Here is a 27549-nt window from a genome sequence, read left to right as displayed (position 1 = left end):
ATTGTGCTTTCGAACTAAGAATTAACCCCAAGACGGTAGCAAAGTTTGTGATTAATGTTTGGTTAGTCCTGTTGTGTACAGATTATCGTGTGCAGTTCTTGACGCCCCATTACAGGAAAGATGTGTTCAAGAAGGAACTGCAGATGCTGGAAAATCGAAGGTAGACAAAATTGCTGGAGAAGCTCAGCGGGTACGGCAGCATCTATGGAGCGAAGGAAATAGGCAATGTTTCGGGGCGAAACATTGCCTATTTCCTTCGCTCCATAGATGCTGCCGTACCCGCTGAGTTTCTCCAGCAATTTTGTCGACCACAGGAAAGATGTGGAAGCTTTAAAGGGTGCAGAAGAACTTTACCACAATGCTGCCTGGATTAGTGGGTATGAGTTATAAAGAGAGTTTGGACAAACTTGGATTTGCTGGAGGTTGAAGGATTGATTCATAAAATAATAAGAGGTGTAGATAGGGTAGACAGTCAGGATCCTTTTTCCCCAGGATGGAAGTGTCAAATGCTAGAGAGTTTAGCTTTACTGTGAGCGGGACAAAGTTTAAAGATGTGTGGGGTAGGTTTTTTTACACAGACAGTGGTGGGTACCTGGAATTATTAATGGCAAGTAAGTGAAAATAGTTACCAACTAACTACTCACCCTGCAATTAGTTTAATAAACAAAGGCAGGAAATGGGATTAATGTGAATGGATGGTTGAAGGTCCATCGCGGACTCAATGGGCCAAATGGCCTGTTTCTGTGCTGCATCCCTCTCTGTGAGGATGACAATAGTGGAGAAGGTCATTGAGTGGTGCCTGCCTGGGTAACTACAAGTTTGACGATGCTTTGCACTTTGTGCTTTCTAGCCCAGGTCCAGGAGGAACAAACTGTCTGGGAGTCAATGTAGAGCATAAGGTTTGTGAGAATGTACACTGCAACAAAGGGCAGCGCAACTTCCGAGATCAGCAATGCCAGTCCCAGGACAGGCAAGGTCAGAAGAAGAGAAAACACTGGACTGCAGTCCTCAACGACGGTGAGCATGTGCATGGACTATGTGTTAAATAAAAAACCTCTACACTGCCATAGGTCGCTGATGGAAAGGTTGGTTAACCTTTGGGTTAATTCCTCTGCAAGTCACTGAGGGTACCTTATGTTACAACTTACCCAAAACTATCCCCACCCCATCACCATGACTAAACATACTTCATAAACAATAATGTGGCTTTGGGGCGCAGTCACTGTTGAATAAGCATCAACTAAACTGCGAAATATGAACTCTCTTGGTTGCACTAGGGACTTCAATGGTTTTTTTTGCTCCAATATTATTTTCTTTTTAATTTATTGTGTTTTTTTGTTAATTATGTTATCTATGAGCACTGTTTTTACAGATCTGTTATGATGCTGCAAATAAGAATATCATTGTTTCTTTTACAGTACATATGCCAATTAGCACTCTTGACTTTTGAATTGTGGGCAAATGCTGTTGGTATTTTTACAGAGCAATGCCCTACGAAAGTGATGAGACAACTGACCAGATATTCCATTTTGGTGGTGGTCTTTGAAGGAGGGAGGCTGATAGCATTTGGGGAAACTTGCCCCGTCCTTATCAATGGTGTGATGGGATCATTTGAAGAGATGAATGAAATCCAAAATTTTTGGACAATTCACTTCTGCTTTCAATTCTGGAGTAAGGTTAAGGATTGAGATGAACTGAGTTGGAGATTAGGGTCAGCTAAATCAAACGGTTTTAGTGTATGCCAAAGAATATATTAAAATTGTAAATTGTTCCTAGTGTGGGTAGGATAGTGTACAGGTTGATCACTGGTCGGTACAAACTCAGTGGGCCGAATGGCCTGTTTCCATGCTGTATCTCTAAAGTAAAGTATGACAGTGAAGACAACTGGGAAAGCAGCTTACTGTGTTTTCAGTATAACGCCACATATGGCATCTGAATATCGGAGTGGTGGTTTCATCTTTGCTGGTAAGCAACGAGGACTGTGCTTAGATTTCAGCAAGTCCTTAGACTCCAACTAATCATCCACACAATGGCAGACATTCATTTTATCCTGACTACTCACAAGAAATCGAGACAGCTCCAAGTCATTTAGCTTCCCAAGAGTGTCAAGGCACGCAATAAGACTATTCAAAAAAGCTGATTCAATACCTTAGGTCCACTCTCCAGCCCATCCCCATATCCTAGAACCACATAATCTTCAGAAAATTATCATTGATGTACATAGTCTCAATGACTGAAGTTCCACTTTCTCCCTAAGTAATCCAGCACCACCTCACTGTCAAATATTAAGCATTTTGAGTAAATAGCATGTTATTTGGATGGAGAACTATCACATTACAGGCTTGTGAGTAACTTAGAAATAATTAGATAATATAACTCAGCAACCCATGAAATATTATAAGGAATATAACAGTTAAAAAAAGACCATGTACATTGACAGCATGGCATATTGGGGTGTTGTACAGTTGTGCAGGGAGGCAGAAGAGAGCAGCAAATCCAGCAGCCCAGGATTGATTCTGCCAATGGTGCTGTCTGTGTGGAGTTTGCACGTATTCCTGGTGACTGGACCATTCAGTCTCCTCCCAATCACAAAGATGTGCTGATTGGTGGGTCTAATTGCTGCTATAAATTCCCCCTCGTGTAGCTGATGAAACATTGTCGAGTTTGGAGTTTTGACGGGCATCTATGGGAGAATAGGTTACAGAGAAATAAGTGGCAGACTGGGATTGCTTTGAGAACTAACAGACCTCATGGGCCCAACATGGGCCCAGGATGGTGAATCTGTGGAATGCTTTGCCACAGAAGGCTGTCAAGGCCAAGTCAGTGGATATATTTAAGGCAGAGATAGGTAGATTCTTGATTAGTACGGGTGTCAAAGATTATGGGGAGAAGGCAGGAGAATTGGGTTAGGAGGAAGAGATAGACCAGCCATGATTGAATGGCTGGGTAGACTTGATGGGTGGAATGGCCTAATTCTACTCCTATTCCTTATGACCTTATAACAACCCCCTTTTATGTTGTAAGGAGATCTGAACGAATGCTATGAGAATGTTGGTGTCAACAAGTGAGTTGCAAATGTTATGTCCATTGTAAGTACTGTTGCATGGGCTACTAAGTTGCCGTTGAGAAATTCTATCTGTTAGAGTATGTTATGTAAATTTCTGCAGGAGAAAAAGTATATGTGGTGCTTTATTTTAGTCAATGAGTTATAGAGCACTTACTGTAAGTAAGCCTTTCGGCCACCATGTCCATGCTGACCATTAAGCACCCATCCTTTTACCAGCACCTGATCCATAGCCTTCCAAGACTTGATGATCAGAGTGCATGTCTTGGTACCTCTTCCATGCTTCCCCCACCTGCCTCCCACACCCCCTCAACACCACATTCAAGAATTCCAACTACTCTTGGGTACAATTATTCTACCTGGGATCCCCGTTAAACCTCTTACCCCACAGCCTAAACATAGCATTCTAGTTTTAGACATGTCACATTAGATTCTTCCACTGGAACAGAGTGTTAATGTTTAGATAATGTCAAGATAGAAAGAGCCCCATGCGATAGCATAAGATGGCTTGGAAGTTCACACTTGGTTTGCTTCCAAGAGATAGTGCACCATTGACCTGCCGGTGGGAAGATAGAACAGATAATGCTTCTCTGTACTGGTGTTTGAGACAAATAGTTTGTCAAATGTGTAGAACAATTCAAAGAACAATTCAAAGAACATCTCTTTTATTAAGTTTCTCTCTTTTATTAAGTTATCAATAACTAATTAAGGAGAGGAAACAAGAGTGGAGATACTGCTGTTTCTGGCTGGGCACAAGGTTATGGGGATGGCCCAGAGCACGCTCTGATGAACAAATGGACTGAGCAAAGAGATAGTGGAAGAGGTTCTCAAAGCGCTTTGAGAATTATTGCAATCCTCCACATGGAGAGACAGTGGACAGTTCTTGCAAAGTGTGTCAGAACCCTGTAGGATTTTGTAACTGTCCTATGCCAGTGCGGCATGGTGGCGCAGTGGTAGAGTTGCTGTCTAACAGCGCTTGCAGTGGCAGAGACCCCGGTTCGATCCCGACTACAGGTGCTGTCTGTACGGAGTTTGTACTTTCTCCCTGTGACTGCGTTGGTTTTCTCCGAGATCTTCGATTTCCTCCCACACTCCAAAGACGTACAGGTTTGTAGGTTAATTAGCTTGGTATAAGTGTAAATTGTCCCTAGTGTGTGTAGGGTAGTGTTAATGTGCGGGGGTCGCTGGTGGATGCGGACACGGTAGGCTGATGGGCATGTATCCACGCTGTATCTCTAAACTAAAACTAAAGAGTTGATAAGTTGGGCAATGTGTTGTAGATAGTGAATGGGAATCCCAAGAACAAGTCCTGCTTTTTCTTCCAGGGTCTGTATTGAAACTATGAACCATGCTGCCCTGGACTGTTCTCCACCCAGCCTGGCTGCAACCTCCTGGCAACACTCACCTTTCCCACATTTACAATGCCTCCGGCTGTTTGCATTCGTGCTGGGTTTGTGTCAGCACTGGGGTGGGAGGTCTGGAGGCTAGAGAAGGCCAGAATAAATCAGGGTCAGCAACAGATGACCTCAGGAAGGGTGGAGTATGACCAACCGAAATAATTAGTCCGCATGGTTAAAGTGTCTGCCTGCTGGTGATACAAGTGATATTCCACGGATTGGAAACGTTTAGAGTGGCATGGCCCTAATGTAAGCCAATGGGACTACTTAGATTGGGCATCTTGGTCAGTATGGACAAGTTGGGCCAACAGACCTGTAGCTGGAGTACTCTATTACTCGATGACTCCAGGCAACAGAGCTTGTTGTTGGTACCCAAGCTCTCATCTTGCCTGGAAATGTGCTGAGCTCAGTATCTTCACTATCAGCAGCTTGCTACCTTTGAGGAATCCTGGTGTTTTGGGCATGAAGCACATGTGTGTGGTCAGGGATGGAAAGCTTTGCTGATTTTACGAGCAGTGAATAAATAGCTGAGGAAAGTGTTTCCAAAGTGCGAAATGAACGACGCGACTACTCTTGCCCTTTTTTGTTCAAATTCTTCTCCAATTTTCATTTAATTCCAACCAAATTTGTTTCCACACTGTTATTTTAATGTCCTAAAGCACCACATGTGTAAACAAGGCAAGGTTGGTAATCTGCAACTTGAGACAATTATGCCATGTTCACTTTTCCCGAGTGTTGAACAACAGAGAACCCTCTTGTTATTTTGTAAACTTTTCACGAGCTGGAAAGAAAGATGGGACTGTTTCTCACTGGCTTGGAAAAGATGGTGGGAAATTGCCAAGCTGCCCAGTTGCTTAGAACTCTGACCCAGAACTTGCCAAGTGGCTCTTTCTTGGAATTTGGAATAAATTATTTGGCACAAGTGACCACAAGTGGGGAAGTTGGGGGGGGGGGGGGGGGGGGGGGGGGGGGGGGGTAGGTGTAACTTTTACTTCCACCGCTCTTTGAAATCTATGAAAATAAAAATGAATCCCGAACAAGCAGCAGATCTGCAATATATCAGCACTCGGGAAGATGAAAATCACCCTCTTAAAATCACGAAGCACAATAGCTGACGTGAAATTGTGGCCCAAATGGCAGCAGGTTCTCTGTAATTCAGTGCAAAGTGCAGCTTTCAACAGAGGATTAACTTGAAGGCAGGAAACAGCGTAGAATTTTGAGGGCAAACGTCCAGTGGTTTCAGAGAATGATCCATTTAGGAGAGTCCAGAACCAGAGGCCATTGTCTCAGAATAAAAGGATGTACCTTTAGAAAGATGAGAAGGAATTTCTTAACTCAGAGGGTGGTGAGTCTGTGGAATTCATTGCCACAGATGGTTGTGGAGGCCAAGTCGATGGATATTATTATGACAGAGATTGACAGATACTTGATTAGTAACCGTGTCAGGGGTTATGGGGAGTAGGCAGAAGAATGGGGTTGAGAGGGAAAGATAGACCAGCCATGATTGAATGGCGGAGTAGACTTGCTAGGTCGAATGGCCTAATTTTCCTCCTATAACATAAACTTATTATGAGAGGCACACTGGCATGCATGTTCCAGTCAAGAAGAAGGCTTTCAATGGCTTTCAACAACACCTCTCATAGCTGACTGATCTTATGAAGAATTAGCAGTGAAAATCGGAACAATGTCATGTTGCAAACTGGCCGATTGCTTGGTGCGAAAAGCTTATTAAAACTGGAAAGTTGGCCGTTGGAGCTTCCAGCCCTGCACAATAGTTTGTATAAAGCGCTTGTGTACAGCCAAGTCTGGAGGGATTGAGACTTGGCTGTTTCTCAGTCAAAGCAACAGCTCAGGCATGCTAGTACTTTGACTTTGGCTCTCTCTTCCAAACATAGTGCTATTGAAATTGGCCCATGGTAACATAACTGGCACTCACCTGGGCCAACCTCCACCCCTTATATTAAATGAGTTTTCAATTGGTTTATTTTAGTTCAGAGATCCAGCGCAGAAACAGGCCCTTCGGCCCACCTGCTCTGCGCCGACCAGCAATCCCCATTCACTAACATTATCCTACACGCACACACACTAGGGACAATTTACATTATTTACTGCAGCCAATTAGCCTAAAAACCTGCATGCCTTTGGAGTGTGGGAGGAAACCGGATCACCTGGAGAAAACTCACGCGGTCACGGGGAGAACGTGCAAACTCCGTACAGACAGCACCCGTAGTCAGGATTGAACCCAGGTCCCTGGCACTGTAAGGCAGCATCTCTACCGCTGCACCATATCTGCAATACATCAGCATGCAGGAAGATGAACATCACCCTCTTGTCATCATGAAACACAATAGCTGGTGTGAATTTGTGGCCCAAATGGCTGCTATTCTTCACAGTCATCCTGTGAACTTGTATTGGAAGGCAGAGAGATGGAGAGACTGCCGTGGCAGAGCTGGGCGCTTGCTAAATTCAGGACAGATTGCGCCCTTCAACAGCACACATGGAGGTAGAGGGAACAATGTGGTACTTTTGACAAATCTGGATTTAGTGACTGAACAGACTGCTCCTTGCCCTGATTTAGCGGAGTGTAATATTTGCCATATTTGTGTGCGCAGAATGATGAATCACATCTTACAGTTCACATCCTGAATTGCCAAAGATTTATTTCGAAGTGAATAACATGCGATGGTGAAATAAATCATCAAACCTTGTTTCCTTGCAAGTGACGGGGAAGGAATTTTAAAAAATGTCTCTGTTAGACTTCCCTTATTGCTTCGTGCTGGAGAGACTTAAACTCTGGTACATTTGCGTTAGGGAATCCCTTGCAAATTAAACATTTGGATCCATCTTAAGTGGCGCATATCCCACGTATCAAGGACCGCCGATTCTGTCGTTCTAGTAAAGCCGGCAAACAGTGTGGGAAATCGGCAGGGCCCTCAAACAACTTTTAATGAACCAGGCAAAGTAGGATGGATATTTGCTCGATGAACCCTTGCGGCCGCAAGGGTTTATCGAGCAAATATCCATCCTACTTTTCCTGGTTCATTAAAAGTTGTCCCTGCACACACGGGAGAAATGGTAAAAAATGATGAAAAAGTGCAGCAGTCACTGAGCCTGGCCCTCAAGTTTAGTTTAGAGATACAGATAGAGCAGGCAGCATCTCTGAAGAACATGGATAAGTGGGACAAATGTAAGGTCTCTAGTGAGGAGGCTTAATCACCCGAAACTTCACCTATCCATGTTCCCCAGAGACGCTGCCTGACCTGCTGAGGTACTCCAGCACTTTGTGTCCTTATACCATTTCTGCCACTACCTTTTACACCGAGACCGTGTTATAACTGAGCTGTAACAGCGTTGACTATCCCTGATAAAAACTAATAGTTTGAGCATGATCAATGTGAAAACTCACCACTGGCTAGAGTCACGCCTTATGCTTTTTTTTTTTTTTTTTTTTAAATTTTATTAGAAGTTAATACAATACAAAACAATACAGTGGCACCTAATTTTAGGTGCCAACTATGTCATACCGTAATCCATTCCATGTACAACCTCTAGTTTTATGTTATTAGAAGGAAATAAGCAAGACAAGAAAAAGAAAACAATAGAAAGGGGAAAGAGTGGAAAAATAGATTGTAGAGAGTAGAAAAATGTGAAGTGTGTATATAAAAAATAAAAATAAAAAAATAAAATAAAAAAGAAAAGGTGGAATGTAGAAATAGAAGAGAAGGCCCCTTAAAAGAGAATTTTTCAAATCTATATATTCGGAGATGTAGATCTATCCACGTCATGAACTGAAATCAGCAATCCTAAGATGTTAGTAATTGAGAGACGTCTGTAGAAAAAAACAAGTTTGTCCCCTCCCTGTTCCATGTGGGCAAAGCAGATTTCCTGGGATACTATTTGGTTCTGTGGCTTTTCCAGGAAGAATGTAGCACGCTGAACGATTCCTGCTGCAGGGAGAGAAGCCAACATTTCATTGTGTTGCGATCCATGTGCATCACATGGCACCAGTCCATGTTTAGTGAAATGAAGAGGCCATTGTGGCCAAGCACAGTTCATGGTAAGAAATGCCTCTCAAGAAGAAGCAGTAGCTTTAAGAAGATAATTTTACCTTCACTTAGTATTTTCACTATCCTTTGCAGCAATAGTTGGTTTTGTTAGGTTCACCCTTTCTTCCTTTTTCTTCTGAGTTGCAGTTGCTTCCATTCCTTCCATCTCCCAGTCCCCCCAGTCTTACTTCCAACAATAATGACATACAAGCCTTGAATAACTCCATAGGAATCTGCACTTAAAACATCGGCCCTCCCCTCCCGAATGTTGGTCAGTTAGAAAATAATTTAGGGTGCAAAGGATGCAGAGCTACCAGCAACGGTGTCAGGAAGCTACACATACATTCTAAAGCAAACCAGTGTTGTGTGCGGGTGAGGAGTTGACTCTGGCGAGAGTGGATGAGAATGTGGGGAAAATAAAATGAGATTAGTCTGGGATTATTCTTATTTTAACAGTTGTACTCTTGGTCAAAATAAGTTATGTGGTCATTTCATAGCACCCTACAAATAAACATATTTCATTTAGGTTTGCAGAGAAATATCTGGTGCATTGACAGATGGATAGGATCTTCTTAATAAAAGGACACACACCGCTGGAGTAACTCAGCAGGTCAGGCAGCATCTCGGGAGAACATGGATAGATGACATTTTGGGTGGAGGCCCTTCTTCAGACATGTCTAGAGATGCCACTTGGCCTGCTGGATTACCCCAGCACGTTATGTCCTTGTGTGTAGTTAATCAGCATCTGCAGGTCTTTGTTTCTACTTTCTTACAAAGCCATTGCGACAAACACAGCACTAAATCTTAGAAATATATGTATCAGATCAGATGGACATCTTCAATAATTAGTAGATATAGCAAGAATTTAAAGCTACTGTACTAGCTACCTCATTGGAGACTCTCAGACTATCTTTAATCGGGCTTTACCAGACTTTATCTCGCACATAACATTATTCCCTTTATCATGTATCTACAGTGTGGATCATAATCATGTGTGGTCTTTCTGCTGACTGGTTAGCACGCAACAACATCTTTTCGCTGTACCTCGGTACATGTGGCAATAAAGTAAACCAAACTAAACTGAACATAGTAGACTTGGGCACTCGATGTGAGCAAGATTATATATAGTAAACCCAAACATCTAACTGATGTGTCAGCACATCTGACACCACAAATTACCCACATTATGAATTCAACAGCGGTACAGACATCACCCAAATGCTTTTGGCCGGTGGAGCAGAGTGTAATTGTTGCACAAGTTACAGAGATAGTCCAAGGATGATTTCTTCAGACCAAGGATCATTTAAAGGTCTGCTGTATTCACTTATTAAATATTAATCCTATTTGAATTAATTCCCTTATTGTAACATTGCTTCTCCTTGTAACTGCAAGAAACTGGATCCATGCCACGAGATGTTAATAACTGGATGTGATCTGACTTTGCTAAGCAGAACTTCTTTCTTTTTCAGACATGCCTTGTGCTTTGTTTTGCTCCCCCTTTGGGAAAGATTCCCCTGTCCTGATAGCTGAGCGAGTCCAGGATGGCACTCCATGTGGACCGTACGAGACAGATCTCTGTGTGAATGGCAAATGCAAGGTGAGCACTAACTCTGTGGAGCTTTGTTTTAGAGAGCAAGCAGTCGTAACGTGACAGAACTGTTCATTCAATGATGTTAGCTCACAGATTAATATGTGCATTGCTATGTCTGCTAATTTAATGCAGGTCGCCTTATAATTCTTGCTGTCTCTGTGAAATGACACAGAAAAGCAATTTCAAAGAGGTTATGAGGTTAATACAACCTATCCGATGGTCTTATCCTTCATGAAATTAAGTGTCGTCATGGAGATCAGATCAGTGGTATTTTCTTCTTGTTGACATTTCCAGTTAGTTTAGTTTAGTTAGTTTAGTTTATTGTCACGTGTACCGAGGAACAGTGAAAAACGTTTTTGTTGCGTGCTATCCAGTCAGCGGAAAGACAATACATGATTACATTTCGATCCGTTTACAGTGTATAGATACATGATAAGGGAAGGGTCTGCGATTCCAATTGAGATCCCATCCTGAACACCAATGAGCCACAATATTTATCAACAACTTGGGCGGCACAGTGACACAGTGGTATTGATGCGGCCTTAGTGTCAGAGACCCAGGCTCGATCCTGACTGTATTGAGTTTATACGTTCTCCCTGTGGCCGCATGGGTTTTCATTGCTCACTGCCAGCTCGCCACTGTGGCAAGATCACACATTGTTGAGGCCATTGTTATGCAGCCAGCAGCACCTACAAAAAAAGTGGGTGCTGTGAGTCATCAAGGAGGGAAAAATTCGCCTGGGGATTTTGGTTCTCGAAAACTCCTTAGATTAAATGCTATGAAGCGATCTGGTCAGGAACAGAAGGGTGTGGCTGTGAGAGAGCTTGGCGCAGGAAACTTAGAGATAATATTGAAGTAGCCGGGGTAGCATTTATCAAAGAACCTGAGGTTCATGCAACCCTTTGGACATATAGGATGTGCAAGAATTTTTTTCACACAGAGGATGGTGAGCATATGGGAAGGGCAGAGGAGAGCAGTTACAACGTTTAAAAGGCAGACAAAAACGTGGATGGTAAAGGTTTAGAGGAAGATGGGCCAAATGCAGGCAAATGGGATTAGCTCTAGAAAGCACCATGGTCGCCATGGATGAGTTTGGCCAAAGGCCCTGTTTCCATGTTTTATAGCTCCACGTGTCAACTGTGTGTACAGGAAACCATTCAAGTTGGGGAGTTAAAAGGATGTGGTCAGATTTGTTGACAGTGTTGATTTGGCTAGCCTTTTTGCAAGGAAAGTGGAGAAATGATTGAAACAAAGGAACTGTTTAGGGGATTGGACAGGAAGTAATAATTTCTGGGTGGGCAGAGGCAGGATGGGCCAAAACGTGCTGTTGAGATCTCTCACTGGGATATTCCCTCGGTCAATGTGTCCCATATTCTTCCTCTGCGACCATGTCAGCCTGTGTGGAGACTGACCTGAACCCACAGATCTCCTGACCTACTGTTGACAATGCTGCATGGGGATTAGGGTCCATCACTAAACAAACCGAGGCATGGGCTTCAAGCAGTGTGGCACAAGTGGGCAGTGTCACTTTTTGAGAGGTCGGGAGCATGTGGGGTGGAAGGTTGGGTAAATGCCAGTCCGTTGCATGGGGAGGTGTTCTATACAACAAGCCTTGTGTTGGACGGGGTAAGAGTGCTATGCTCATCTCCTGTGAGTGTCTGATGCTGCCATTGAGCAAGTTTTAGTTCAGTTCAGAGATACAGCGTAGAAACAGGCCCTTTGGCCCACCGAGTCGTCGACAACCAGCAGTCCCCGAACACTAACACTATCCTACACACTACGGTCAATTTACAATTTTCACCAAAGCCAATTAACCTACAAACCTGCGCAGCTTTGGCGTGTGGGAGGAAACCGGAACACCCGGGGCAAACACACGCGGTCACCCAGAGAACGTTCAAACTCCAAATAGACTGCACCCATGGTCAGGATCGAACCCGGGTGAGGCACCAACTCTACCGCTGCGCCACTGTGCCGCCCAACGTTCTCAATTACGATCCTCAATCAAATGCAGAAAAGAAGAATACTAACAATGAATAAAAGTTATTGTTGAAAATATCTGTCAGAAACATTCTAACCATTCCCACTAAGCTGTTCTGTGCATGAAAGGATGTTATTGTAATAGCTCTGAATGGAGCCAGTATGTTGAGCACTCAGGATAATGAATTACTGAGCTTAACATCAATTGCTGAAAACAGACTCAATTAACACAAGAGCATCAGCATCGGTTTTTAGAAGCATCACAAACATTTTATGAATTAAACACATGTTCAAGTACAGCGGTAAAACATATGCTGATAGGTCATTATTGTGTATTATATCAAGTGGAATTTTTATGGTTTTCAAAGGCAACTAACATGGATCTGCCTTATACAGAAACCAGTGTGTCACACTTCCATTAAAATAAAATCTGCTCTGTTTACCTTGCCCCTGTAGTAATGAAGGATGCTGTAGAAATACAATTTAATACAGGGCCCTGTCCCAGTGGAATTTAGACCAGAAACTAATTTGTGATAATGTGTTTGGCTCGAAACATTAAACATTAATGTACTTTCTGGAACCAATTGAACAGAATTAGAAGGCTTGTCAAGCTTTAGGCAATGTTTATAACTCTTTCAAATAACTTTATGTGGGGTTGTTTTCTTTAAGTATTGAAAAGTGGATGGGATAAAGGTTTAATAACTGGAATTCTAAGATAACTGTGAGAGGTAAATCATCTTCCACTTAGCGCCAAGGATGTCTCTGTCATGGAAGCGGTCCATCATTTTTACCCTATTCTGCTCGTTATTTTATAATATGTTCTTCATTGTGATTATTTTCCAATGACGTTTATGCATTTAATTGAGATTGCCACATAATAAAATCAGCTCAAACAGCTTATGCTCGACTTTCAAAAAGGAGTTTTTTAGCTCATTGTGACATTTGTGTAAAACCGAGAGGGTGCCTGATGAATTTTGAGTAACACCAGCTAATGCTTTGTCAAACAAAGCAAAATCCTGCTGAATCTTTAATACCTTGGCACCGTTCTGTTGAGGGAAACAGCAGCTCGGCCAGGAACCCAATGTTGGTCTCAGTCCATGTGTTGCCATCTAATGCGGCTCATGATAAAGCCCCTTCTATCCAGAAGCAACACCAGGGGGTTGCCTGTAATTCCATTTCCCAGCGTTTTGTTGAAGAACTAATACTGGAGTCACCTGTTTGCTGTTCACAGAAGATTGGCTGTGATGGAATCATTGGGTCTGCAGCAAAGGAGGATCGTTGTGGGGTGTGCAATGGTGATGACAAGTCGTGCGAGATCATCAAAGGCGATTTCAATCAAAGCCAAGGAATGGGTGAGTACGGACATCAGTGGTTCCTATCTCCGGCCTGCCCTCTTCTCCCTGACAAGAATGGCTTAAGTGTTAGGAGGGACTGCAGATGCTGGTTTACACCAAAGATAGACACAAAATGCTGGAGTAACTCAGCGGGTCAGGCAGCATCTCTGGAGAGAAGGAATGGGTCGACACCAAATGCTGGAGTAACTCAGCAGGTCAGGCAGCATCTCTGGAGAGATGGAATGGGTGATGTTGCCCGACCCGCTGAGTTACTCCAGCATTTTGTGTCTGTCTTGACTTATGTGTTCTTTGCTTCTAAAGCCCAAATACCACTGCAAAGTGAACAATAATATTGTTTCTGGGTAGAGTGGATGTGGAGAGGATGATTCCACTAGTAGGAGAGTCTAGGACCAGAGGCCATAGCCTCAGAATAAAAGGATGTACATTTAGAAAGAAGATGAGAAGGAATTTCTTTGGTCAGAGGGTGAATCTGTGGAATTCATTGCAACAGAGGGCTGTGGAGGCCAAGTCAATGGATATTTTTAAGGCAGAGATTGACAGATATTTTTGTCAATGGATATTTTTAATGCAGAGTAAGGGTGTCAGGGGTTATGGGGAGAAGGCAGGAGAATGGGGTTGAGAGGGAACGATAGATCAGCCATGATTGAATGGCGGAGTAGACTTGATGGGCCGAGCTGTTAGGAACAATAAATGTCCAGCATTCAACTGGTCTGTGCTGCAGGCCATTTAGGAAGTATTTCCTTGGCAATTCACAAAGCTAATCGTTGCATTATGTTCAGTGAAAATCACATTCCGTCCAGCCACATGTTAAAGTGTGACTCTATGTTAGGCTGCTAAGGTCACAGCCGTTTCTGCTGTTCCTGGGCCATGGAGGGCCAGGGTTTCCAGGTGGCACCACGGGGAAGTGGGGACAGGGTTAATGTGATATGGTGTAGTGTTGATGTTGGCTGGGAAAAGGAACACTCTGAGCATTCCTGATATCCCTGAATGTCCAAGAGTTGCAGAAGGCTGGGGCAGTGAGAGAGAGGGCCATCTGATACCTTGCATCCAACAAGCTGGAATGGCCATTACCAACAACTGCAGCATGTGGGGTGCACATGGGTCCTAAAGCTCCCCACAAACAAATATACTTGACTATTCACTGCCTTTAGGAGTTGTGTATCAAGACACTCAATTGTATCAAACTGAGTTGTTTAGTTTATTGTAACGTGCACAGTGAAAACCTTTTGTTACGTGCAAACCAGTCAGTGGAAAGACAATTATGATTACAATCGAGCCATCACAGTGCCCAAATACATGAAAAAGGAAATAACTTGAATAAAGTTTAGTGCAAGATAAAGTCCAGTAAAGTCTAATCAAAGATAGTCTGAGGGTCTCCAATGAGTTTCAATAGTAACTCAGCACTGCTCTCAGGTTGTTGGTAGGATGATTCAGTTGCCTGATAAAAGCTGGGAAGACACTGTCCCTGAATCTGGAGGTGTGCGTTTTCACACTTCTGTACATCTTGCCTGATGGGAGAAGAGGTGTGACTCATTCAAGATGTGACTCATTCTTGATTATGTTGCTGACCTTGCCGAGGCAGCATGAGGTGCAATTGGAGTCAATGGAAGGGAGGTTGGCTTGTGTGATGGTCTGGGCTGCGTCCACAATTCTCTGCAATTTCTTGTGGTCTTGGATGAAGCTGTTCCCAAACCATGCTGTGATGCATCTCGATGTGATGCATGCTTTCTACGGGGCATCTGTAGGAAGAACAAGCCATGTGAGAAATCCTAGCCCTTGCAGTTATTAATAACTGATGCACCAAGAGGTTTTGAAGCTTCTCTCATCTTGCAGATGCAGAGTTTCCTCCCTGCTTTTACTGGAACCACTGTGGTAGTCTGTATATGTCTAACCAGATTATATTATAGTACCTTAGTACATACATTTGCCCATTGAGTGATGCACATATTATCACCTTTCATCCAGGGAAAATCAGTTTTCAGCTGAATAATTCTTTCCATATTCTATTCTGTCAAAGTGGATGTCACACTTCTCCTCATTCCCCACATTTTAGCCCACTCACTAAACCTGTCCGTTTCATTTAGTAAATTCTGTACATCCTCCTCATTTTTTATTTCCTACCTAACTATACGTCATCGGCAATCTTGGATACTTTATATGTGTAAGAAGGGACTGCAGATGTTGGTTTAAACCGAAGATATACACAAAAAAGCTGGAGTGTCTCAGTAGGACAGGCAGCATCTCTGGAGAGAAGGAATGGGTGATGTTTCGGGTCGAGACCGAAACATCTGAAGAAAGGTCTTGACCCGAAACGTCACTTATTCCTTCTCTCCAGAGATGCTGCCTGTCCCGCTGAGTTACTCCAGCTTTTTATGTGTCTATCATTGGACACTTTACAGTTGATTTACTCCTGTGTCATTGATACAGCATAAATGATTGAGGCACAAATGCTGATCTTGAGGAACCTTATCAGTGATAACCTGCCAATATTTCCTTCGCTCCATAGATGCTGCCTCACCCGCTGAGTTTCTCCAGCATTTTTGTCTCCCCTAATATGAAAACAGCCTTTTTATTCCTACTTTCTCTGTCCACTAACCGATCCTCCATCCGGGAACTCGCCTATCTGACATCCCATGAGCCTTAACCTTGTATAAAAGCAGCAAATTACTTATCAAATGATGTAATTTATTTGTTCAATATCTTTTCCCTTCCTTTTCTCAAATAAGTTCCCCACTATTTATAAGCAGGAGGATATCATTATGCTTTTTTATAAACACCCTTCTCAACTTATTCCATCACCTTCATGGATTTGAACAAAGATACCAGCTGTCTCTATCCTTGCGTGGGAAGGATGTACTGGCAATGTTAAACATAAAATACAACTTCAAACAAAGTGCAGAAATAGTGCCGGAGGTCAGTATTCTCTGGGTGGTAATCATTTACTTCAACAAAAAGCCAAATAAATTGCCTTATAGAAGTGTTCTCTGCTTACCAATGATCGGTTATTGTCACTCATTTCGGCCTATTTCCAAGATGGAAACCTGGAGAACAGTTCATTCGAGATACAGGGAGGACCGATCCCTCCTCAAAGCTCACTCACCGTGACATGGGTTTGTGAAGAGTTCAATTGCTGATGGAATTTGTTGAATTTATTTTCATTTGGCTTTCACCACTGGAGGGGACGATTAGAAAGAGAGTTGGTTTACACCTCAGACAGACACCTCAGGCTTTCCCTCAGATTTCCATCATCTCAGACACAGACTGAAAACTTACCTGAGGTTTCAACTGCTGAAGTCAAACAAACTCATCCCTAAGGCTTCTCTGTGTCTGGAGAGTGAGGAGGATGTGCAGAGATAATTCAAGCGAAGAGGGAAGACTGGAGAAGGAGCAAGTGAAGGGGAGCTTGGGGCAGGAAGATACAGGAGAGTGGGTGGGGCGTTGAGCTATTCCAGCCTCTGAACAACTCCCCTGCAGAATTAGTGAGCGCCAAGAATTCCACTGAGAGCCAAGAATGGTGGTGAGCTTAGCAAGGATAGGACAGCCAGCAACTCCTGGACAGAGCTCGTTGAAGACCATTCCTGCCATAACCTGTCCTTCACGTGAATGTTCTTGACTCCATCCTTTAGCAAACTATTCACTCCAGCCTTGCCACCAACCCATGCTAACAAAAAGTCTGACAGGCCAACTGAAACATCACAGGGTGGCGTGGTGGCACAGCGGTAGATTTGCTGCCTTACAGCACCAGAGACCTGGGTTCAATCCTGTTCGGAGTTTGTACATTCTCCCTGTGACCTGCATGGGTTTACTCCGGGTGCTCTGGTTTCCTCCCACACTCCAAAGACATCCAGGTTTGTAGGTGAATTGGCTTGGTGAAATTGTAAATTGTCCCTAGTGTGTGTAGGATAGTGTTAGTGTGCGGGGATCGCTGTTCGTTGCGGTCACATTGCGCCGAAGGCCGTTTCGGCGCTGTATCTCTAAAACTAAATAAAACTTAAAGACGTCAGGAGCATATGTTCTCCATGCTTAAATTATAAAACTTGGCAGAGATGAACTTCAGTCACAAGTGTACAACCTCATCTCCTATGACGGAGAAAAATAGAATGCTTTGAGGACCTTAGAGACACCATAATCATCATTCGAGAAAATCGACAAATCCAAATGTAGTAATTACAGTAGAAAGAAGGATCTGCAGGTGCTGGTTTATAAAAAGAGGGACAAATTGTTGGAATAACTCAGTGGGTCAGGCAGCATCGCTGATGTTTTGAGTTGGGACCCTTCTTCTGGCTCCAAAGGAGTCTGAGGAAGGGGTGGCATTGAGAATGCCAAAACCCATCATGCAGAAACAGGAGGAGGAGTAAAATATCCACCAATATACCAGACATCTCCTGCCCTTACTGTGAGAGTCTGTGGTTCCCACAATGGCCACACCAGTAACCAGTAGGTAGACAAAAATGCTGGAGAAACTCAGCGGGTGCAGCAGCATCTATGGAGCGAAGGAAATAGGCAACGTTTCGGCTCGAAACGTTGCCTATTTCCTTCGCTCCATAGATGTTGCTGCATCCGCTGAGTTTTTCCAGCATTTTTGTGTATCTTCGATTTACCAGCATCTGTAGTTCCTTCATAAATACTATGGCCACACCAGTAACCTGGGAACCCATGGGACAAGAATGGAGGCAAATCACACTCCGTCCACAGGTCTACAAAAAGAGAAAGCACTTTAAAGGGATTGCTTGAATTCATGGCAAAAAGGCAAACTTGTTTCTGCAGGATCATTCTATAACATTTCAAAATCTGGGTTATCCTCTGAGATGCACAAATGTGTTCCTGCTGCAAACGAAAACACTGAGAATTGATTTTAAATTGATTCAGAATGTGTAATCCTGCTCAAATCGCCAGTGACCAACCTAACGAAACATTAAGATGAATGGAGATATAATGAACGAGTAGCTGGAGCCAGACACATTAAGACAGTGCTGACATATTTGCTTACATGTTACAGTATAAATCCTTGGAAACAGAGTAATTGATGTTTACAGACTTACCTGACAGCAAAATGAGCCTTTATATTGACGTCAACTGAGAACCCATATTAATTATGAATAAGGGCACACAGGACTCACTCACTTTAATTCAGCAGTCTTATCGACCAAACATAACAAGAAATAAAAGCTGGAATAATGTTTCGCATCGTAAGACATTTTGAGTCCGCCTCAAAATTCAGGATTGTCATGTCCAATTGTCATGTCCTACTCCCCACGAACTCCACAGCTTTATTCCTTGATTTTCCATCCATCTTGGTATTGAATGAGCTCAACCACTGAACTACTGAAGGGCAACATGGTCACACAGTGGTAGAGTTGCTGCCTTGCAGCACTTGCAGCGCCGGAGACCCGTGTTTGATCCCGACTACTGTACGGAGTTTGTACGTTCTCCCCATGACTGCGTGGGTTTTCTCCGAGATGTTCGATTACCTTCCACGCTCCAAAGACGTACAGGTTTGTAGGTTAATTGGCTTGGTATAAGTGTAAATTGTCCCTAGTGTGTGTACGGAAGTGTTAGTGTGCGGGGATAGCTGGTCGGTACGTACTCGGTGGGCCGAAGGACCTGTTTCCGCACTGTATCTCTAAACTAAACTGAATATGCAACACCCTCTGAATTAAAACATTTCAGTGACTGACTACCTCTGAGCTTGGTTCAGATCAACCAAAAAATCCATTTTGCAATCATCAAGTTCAAACCCTCTGAGAGTTTTGTTCTTCTTAATGTAAGGGAATGTAGACCTATTCTGTTCATTCCTCACACAAGCACCAGTCCTCTCAGTTCAAGAAATGATCTAGTCTCGCTGAGTTTACCTTTGAATCTGCTTCTACTGTGGTGAGGAGTCTACCACTTATGATGACAAGAAGTTAACACTTAGGTTGTATCAAAATTTAATTATCCCTTCACAGGAGCCCGTTCCAAATAATTATTTCCACTCAGTGATTGGTATCTCCAGCTCCATCGAGTAATGAACTTCTTGTTCAACTGATTTGAAGAATGGAATGTTATTTGGGTTAAGGCTGGTCTGATGATGGCACCTGATGAAATTAATATCAACAGATGAGCATTCAGTCCCGAGTTGCTGAATTCTCAGCAATTTTTAAAGCAATTTTAGTGTGGCACGGTGGCGTAGTGGTAGAGCTACTGCCTTACAGTGCCAGAGACCCAGGTTCGATTCCCACTATGGGTGCAATCTGTGCACGGTTTGTACGTTCTCTCCGTAACCGCATGGGTTTTCTCCAGGATCTTCAGTTTCCTCCCACATTCCAAAGACGTACAGGTTGGTAGGTTAATTGGCTTGGTGTCAATGTAAAAAATGTCCCTAGTGTGTGCAGGGTAGTGTTAATGTGCGGGGATCAATGGTCGGTGCGGACTCAGTGGGCCAAAGTATCTCTAAACTAAACTGAAAACGAAACAATTTCAGGATTTTTGGAACTACTGCACCACTGGCGTACCTGACTTAGTGAGCGAAGGACAGATGACTGTGAGTGATATATTAAGTTTAAGCGGCGATGGTGTGAATCTATTGTTTAGTTCATTATATGTCTGCTCTGATGGAAAATTAGCTGGTGAGTTCAAAGTTGTATATCACCATCCAAGCTGTTCACTATGCATTTCATATTTGGGTTATTCGCAAACCAACCGTGAGAATTGATGGTGTTTGGAAAGAGCAGTTCCCTGATGTGGAAAATGTCACGTTTTCTGACTGTTAAGAAGTGTACAGTATGACAAGGCCAAATCACTGAGGGGGAAGGAGGTTGTCAGTGTGAAGTATTATTGCAATATGAATTCACGATGTGAACCTTGGCTTAACCTTGACAAGACCCATCAGCCCAACATCAATGATGGGTAAGTTACTGGAGAACATTTGAAGGGACAGGATCTGCCTGCATTTGGATGGCAAGGACTGATTAGGAATAGCCAGCATGGCTTTGTGCATGGGGAATAGTATCTTGTGAATTTGATTTGAGCTTTTTGAAGAGATGACCAAGTGGATTGACAAGAGGGCAGTGCGATAGATGTTGTCTGCATGAACTTTAGCCAATCTTTTCACAAGGTCCAGCAGGGCTTTGCTGGTCTGGAAGGTTAGATCACATTGGGTGAGCTAATCATTTGGATGCTAAATTGGCCTGGTGCCTTGTGCCTTTCCTTCATGACAATAACGCAGCTAGTTGTTACCAATGAATACATTTGGCACGCAAAGTATTACAGGCTCTTGCGGTTGTTTCAAATGAAAGACTGTTCAGGCCATTTAAACTTGAGAAGATTTAATAGCAACACCAATTTGCATTTTTTATTGCATTTGGGAGATTAAACAAATTTAGGCATTTAACTGGAATATTGCCAGACAAAACTTAATAACAAGAGCGGCACAGTGGCGCAGCGGTAGAGTTGCTGCCTTACAGCGCCACGGGCCCGGGTTCAATCATGACCATGGATGCTGTCTGTACAGAGTTTGTACCTTCTCCCTGTTTCCTCCGGGTGCCCCTAGTGTGCAGGATAGTCTTAGTGCAGTTAGAACCTGCAAGTAGGGATGATCGCAGGTCACGGTGTTTGTTTCCGCTTTGTATCTTTAAAGTCTAAAATCTAAAGTCTGAAGCCAAGTAAGAAGTCATTAGGGCATATGTCCAAGCAGTTGGTCAACAATAGCACAGCTTCCTAGGTCATGAACCATGATTCTCTGTTGTACAACATGGATACTGTGGGGAACCTGAGCAATCTCCCCCAGGGTATATTGATACTGTAGACTATTCAGGATGGAGGAATGAAGAAGAGTGCAGAGGGGGAACAGCATAACCAGTGATAGATACAAAAAACTGGAGTAAAGCAGCATCTCTGGAGAAAAGGAATATGTGATGTTTTAAGTCGAGACCCTTCTTCAGACACAAGCTGATTCAGAATTTCAGAAAATTCCTTTTCGCCAGAGATGCTGTCCGACCCGCTGAGTTACTCCAGTTTTTTGTGTCTTAGCAATGGTTTAAACCAGCGTCTGCAGTTCCTTCCTACAGCATGATCAATGGGATGGACACTTTCTTACTGCCATGCACAGTGCCAGGGTAAAGGTTGCCTTCAGAAACCAGAAGAGGAATCAGATGGAGTGTTTAAGGCTGAAGAAGGGTTTTGGCCCGAAACGTTGCCTATTTCATTCGCTCCATAGACGCTGCTGCACCCGCTGAGTTTCTCCAGCACTTTTGTCTACCGAGGAATCAGATGGATCCAGTTGTCATTGATCACATTGCATCTATCTATACATTACAGCTTCTTCTGATCAGGTTTGGAAGCTATGGTTTAAAGTAATGCCCAGAGTTACAGACATAATAGTAAGATTAAACGAGAACTTACCAGTTTGAAGTTTGATCTTGATTTTATGAGTTACGATGAGCGATTACGTGAAGAAGGGCCGTGCGCGTCAATCTTCAAAGCAGCGGTGTTAAATCACAGATAAAAAAGAAGTCCTGAGAATAGTAAGATTGTGAAAAACTTGAACTTCCATATGACCTTGATAATATGAGGGTGGGAGCGGTGGGCACGTAATCGCTCATCGTAACTCCTCATAAAATCAAGATCAAACTTCAAACTGGTAAGTTCTCGTTTAATCTTACTATTTTACTTCGGAGTCACGTGAGTGACTACGTGAAGATTTCAAAGCTCTGTGATTTTACGCCGGTTACGAATCCAAGCGTCTCACACTGAATGGATTGACCATGGATGCGTGTAATCATTAAAGCATTCAGACATTACGTAGTTAAGTAAAGAAACTGATGCTTTAAATGAAAGAAAAGTTTAAAAAAAAGTTACCCCTCCCAACCTTGGGGGGGAAACTAAGGGACAGAACTTAAAATGGTACGTGCAAACACCCCCAGTCCGGTTATGGGTTTGTTATAAAAACCGGTGGACCGTTATTTCATTCGTCCATCCTGCAGCCACTAGGATGTCGTTAAGGGGCACGTCCATAGCTCTTGCTGCCGACGTAGTTGTAGCCCTGGTGGAGTGAGATTTAACTATATAAATGTTCACTCCTGCTACCGCCATTACCTCCTTTGACCATCTGGAGATGATTTGAGTTGATACCTTCTGGTGTGGTTTTTTATGGCTGATGAGGACCGATTGTTCTGAGCCTCTGAGGTTCTCCGTAACTCTCAGATAGTGGTGTTAGTACGTTACCAAACTCACAACCGTTGGTCCTCTGGATATGCCAAGAACTGGATCTCCATCCCTGGCATTCCTGGCCTGCTCTGTTTTATCAGGTTCCTGATTAGGAATGTTATGTTGTTCATATTGGTGGTCATGTAGTCCAACTGTAACTTTTGCAGTGTCTGGACTCTTTGTCAGCATACCACCTTCAGGGTTAGTTATAGGCGGTCCCCACTGTCAAAGTAGGGTTAGTACCACGCTCACATCCCATGTGTCCTTGTAGCTTGGCCTTGGAGGTATTAAGTTGTAAATTCCCTTCATGAATTTTGTTGTAAAGGGGTGCGTTCCTATCGACCCGTGCCCTGCTTCCAGCATCAGATAGGAGGAGAGTGCGCCTCTGGCACTATAGATTGCACTATAACTTTGTTTATAGTTATGGTACAGAGTTGATAGGAACTCCAAGCCATCCGTTATCCGAACTGTGTTGTATTTGTTCGGACAGTCCTATGCCTTGACATGGCCTCCTCAGAATCTGCAGACCAACAAGTTAATACGTTCATGTAGTGGATGATTGCTCCCTGTAACTGGGTTCACTAGGAGGTCCCTGCTCTTGGGTACAGCCATAACTGGCTGGACTATAATTCCCAAATTTTTTGGGAACCAGGCTTGAGTAGGCCAATCTGGCACTACCAATATGCCTGTGGCTTAGTCCTGCTTGATTTTGGTCAAGCATCAGTTTGTGAGACAAATTGGCGGAAAGCATACATAAACATTCCTCCCCAATTGAGGGAGAAAGCATCCACTGCCTTAGCTCCTGGATCCAGCTCGCAGGACACATATCTGGGTAACTGATGGTGTGGTCTAGATGCAAAGAGATCAATATCTGGTATGCCAAATCGTGTAGTTATTTTGTTAAATACTGCCCGATTCAACATCCATTCTGTGTTGTTATTAAACATTCGTGATCCAGCATCTGTCACCGTGTTATATCTACCTTGTAGATAGACCGCTGTAACCCAAATATTCCTCTCGATACACCAGTGCCAAATGAGGTTCGACAATCTGTCGCAAGATACAGATTTTACACCACCCTTGTGATTGATATATGCCACCGCAGTGGTGTTATCAATCTGAATTTGAACAAGCACAGGTTGCATATCGCTACAGAAAACCTTGAGTCCATATTGTGCCCCCAACAATTCTGGGTAATTGATTCCCTGTGTTGGGGAATTACAGACTCCTGTTCATTCCATCTGCCCCCACAGCTCTAGACTGTGTTTGTGGCTCCCCATCCTTAGCCGCTAGCATTGGTCTGAACCACCGATGGCTTTCGAGCAAAATTTCCCTTGAGCTGTCTCTCGTTCGTTATCCACCATAGTTTATCAACAATGGCCTCTGCTGGTAATCCATAGTTTTGCCAATTTGGCCTGCATGTAATCTGAGTGTTCGTTCCTTTGCTCGCTGTAAATTCTGGTAATGCAAAGGCCCGTGACGTACTGCTGGAAATGCAGGTACTATTTGCCAATTACACTCGCTGTTTGCCTGATAGATGGCTAGTATTTGACTATCAGGTCATAGCAGGCTTACTTAATCTTGTTGTTTGCCCCTAGGCAAAGTCACCAACATATTTACTGTTTTTAATAGTAAATCCTAGGTAATCAATTACCCTTGTAGGTGTCAATTTTGATTTAACTGGATGGATGAGGTAACCAATTCTTTCAAACAGGGTTTTGGTTTGCTTTGACTGATGCTTCTGCCAATTCTTGGTGACTCCAAATTGAAAATGTCCTCCAAATATGCCATTACTATGTGGTTTTGAGACCTTTGTAGGCCCAGAATTGGTTTCCGTAGTTTAGTCAATAGTCTAGGAGCTGATGTCAACCCATTTGACAGAGCCATGCCATCCAGTTAAACTTCAAATATCTCCTGTTCTTAGTGAATAGACACGGAATAGTATGCATCTTTGAGGTTGATGCATGCCATGTGACCATTTTATAGGAAGCTCCTATAAAACAGTTGTTAGACCATAACAACATTTTACTGTTCTGAAAGTCTATACTGCACAAATGAGTTAAACCTGGATGAAGTGACATCCTCCATCTGTCACCTGTCCTGGAAGGCAATCCTGCCCATAATACTGGGCCTGCCTCGAAGACAACTCCGGTCCGAGTTCCAAGTCTGCTTGGAACCTATGTATGTTGTGCAGTAAAATAATCACATGTTGTTATCTGTTTTTTAAAACCAGATCTGAAATTCATGTTATTGTCATTTTGAACAAAAACACAAGAGTAAAATTACCAACATGTAACTGGTCCACAATCCCTTGTTTCGGTAAACCCAGACCCACCTACCTCCATGGCTACCGGTGGTCTTGTGGTAAGCCCAAAGGCCCTTGATGCGGGTTCCTTTTCTCTCCTTGATTGGGAGTAGGACTGGTAGGGAGTGTGGATTCCATGTTTCTCCTGACTTCTGCTTGGGTCTTGGTCTGAAAACCTTATCATACTGAGCTTGCCTTGTAAGACAATTCTGGCCATAATTCTGAGTCTGCCTTGAAAGACGACTGATCATATTTCCGTGCCCAGCTTTCAAGCTACCACCGGCTTCAGTGAACTGCTTATCCCCTATGGAGGTGTGGGGTGTGTTTGTCGCCTACTGATGAAGTTTGCTTGTCGTTGTACCTTGATTGGTCCGACAGCTTTTGCTTCCTTCTTCTGATCTTACCTGAAGAGAGGATTCGGCGGCTGGTTTCTCCAAAGTCACCCTGATAGCGCTGTTCCCTTGCCGGCATTAGTAGCGTGCGGATATTCTGCCAACTGCTGGCTCTTGAGGCCATATGCATGTGCTTCAGTATGTTCATACTTTAAATTCAAGATCAGTTACCTACTGATCACTCACACTCCCCTCCACTGAGAGTGAGATTTGTAGGCAGCCCTGAAAACAGGTGCTGCCGCAGGCCCCTGAGGATACCTGCGCTGACATGGCCCCTCTAGCGGACCTAAATGAGATTCTTGCTTTGGGTCAGACTGAAACTGACCGTGGATGCTCCTCTCCTCAGAGCAGGAGACATTTGTGCAGCCCTGAAACAGGTGCCGCTGCCTGCGGGTTCTCCATAATTCCCGGGCTGATAACTCCCTCCTTTGGAGTATATCATTGTGGAGCACCTCTCCATCAGGTGCTCCATGTGGGTTTTGAACGTTTAAACACGTTACCCATGAAGGAGGTTATCCTCCCCATCCGGGATCCTCCTGGCCTACCCTCCAATTGGGTTTGCCTAGGTACTCCTGGCCTGTTTTGTTTTCCCCATGTGTGAGGCTGCTGGGACGGCCTGCTGTAGAGGCCCGTGCTGATACTGCTTCCTCCTTCGGAGCAGATCATTGTTGGAGCAACTTCTCCATAAGTTGCTCCATGTGGGAGAGTCGTCCTCAGACGCTCTCCGTTGAGGGAGGGTATCCCTCTTCCCCGGACTCATCAGAGTCAACGGGTGTCAGACTTGCGGGTGGTTTTTACGTCCCGCAGGACCACCACGGAACTCCTCCTCCTGCACCAAGTCTTTCCTGCCGATTCTGCCGGCGGTAATGTCGGGAACAAGACCGTCGCCCGCTACTGGGAATGCTGCGGTCTTCGGCAGCCGACTTCCCCGCGGACCGTCTCCTCGACATCTGGGCTCTGAAACTACAAAAAGCTTCAAGTCCGAGAGAACGCAGGTAAGTAGTTCAACTTTCCTTACCTGCCGATCCTGACGGCTGGGAGGACACAATGCCTCTCCAGTCCGTCATGCGCGTTGCGTTCAGACGTAATGACGCGCACGCAGACGGACGGCCCTTCTTCACGTAGTCACTCACGTGACTCCGAAGTAAAATCATCACTGGATTACTGTATGAGTCATTGTTCCAAATAAAAAACTGATTGAATTGCAAAGGTTAACTGCAGGTTTATGTACTGGGAGAATATTAACCAGCAAAGACCAATAAGAAAATAGATGAAGGGAAATAATAATGAGCGGAAGCTTGCAAGAGATATTAAAACAGATAGTGAACTTTTATAAGTATGTAGAAACCAAGAGACTAATAAAGGTTAACAATGCTCCGTTGGAAGCGGAGACAGAAGAGTCAATAAAGATTTAGACTTTAACCTGTTCACTGCCAAGATTTTTTTCATTATTGACCATGACCTGAGTACACTCGGGTGGCACTGAACAGGTTAAAGATACAACGTGGAAACACGCCCTTCAGCACACACCGACCAGAGATTACCCCGTACACTAGCACTATACTACACACTAGGAATAATTTACTGTTTACAGAAGCCATTTAATCTGCAAACCTGTATGCCTTTGGAATGTGGGAGGAAAGTGGAACGCCCGGAGAAAACCAATGCGGTCACGGAGAGAACGTATAAACTCCGTACAGACATCGCCCATAGTCAGGATTGAACCTGGTAGAGTGGTAGAGTTAAGCAGCGACTCTACCACTGTGCCACTGTACCCGCCCCTTCATCGCCCCAATGGAGAGTAAATGGCTAGGATATGAAACAAATGCTTTTGAAGGTCCCTGCTAACTGATTGAACCTTTATTGCTGCAGGTTATGTTGAAGCTGCTGTTATCCCTGCTGGTGCCAGGAGGATTCGGGTGGTGGAGGAGAAACCAGCGCACAGCTTCCTAGGTAATGAACCACGATTATCCCTCTCTCTGGAAATTTGGGGAGTGATGTTTGTCAAAAAAAATTAAACCTGTGCAATCGATGTTTTGAGTGTAAAGGTGTGACTGAGTGGAATTCACAGAAGGAAAGCATGTGTGAATAACTATCTATGTACATTAGCCAGCAGAGAGTTGGACTGGCTTGGTCACCTGCTGTGTTGCTCCTGGCTGTATTTACTCTGTGCTCTGTGCTCTAGTGATTCATTACGCCAGAGGAAGGCCTCAGCAATACCTGCCCTAAAGTGAAA

At 43.8% G+C, this 27549-nt stretch overlaps 1 protein-coding gene across 1 annotated transcript in view; it reads left to right on the top strand.

Moving 5' to 3' along the window:
- Positions 1–27549, top strand: part of adamts17 (ADAM metallopeptidase with thrombospondin type 1 motif 17) — a 179630-nt gene that overhangs the window by 113143 nt on the left and 38938 nt on the right. The window contains exons 13-16 of the mRNA XM_033050346.1: positions 851–1017; positions 9977–10104; positions 13307–13427; positions 27186–27266. Coding sequence (XP_032906237.1) covers positions 851–1017; positions 9977–10104; positions 13307–13427; positions 27186–27266 — 497 coding nt within the window. The remainder of the gene's footprint in view (positions 1–850; positions 1018–9976; positions 10105–13306; positions 13428–27185; positions 27267–27549) is intronic.

Source organism: Amblyraja radiata, chromosome 34 (assembly GCF_010909765.2).
Source record: "Amblyraja radiata isolate CabotCenter1 chromosome 34, sAmbRad1.1.pri, whole genome shotgun sequence".
Classification (NCBI taxonomy): Eukaryota; Metazoa; Chordata; class Chondrichthyes; order Rajiformes; family Rajidae; genus Amblyraja; species Amblyraja radiata.
Note: the sequence above shows the minus strand (reverse complement) of the source record. Positions and strands in the feature narration are given on the sequence as shown.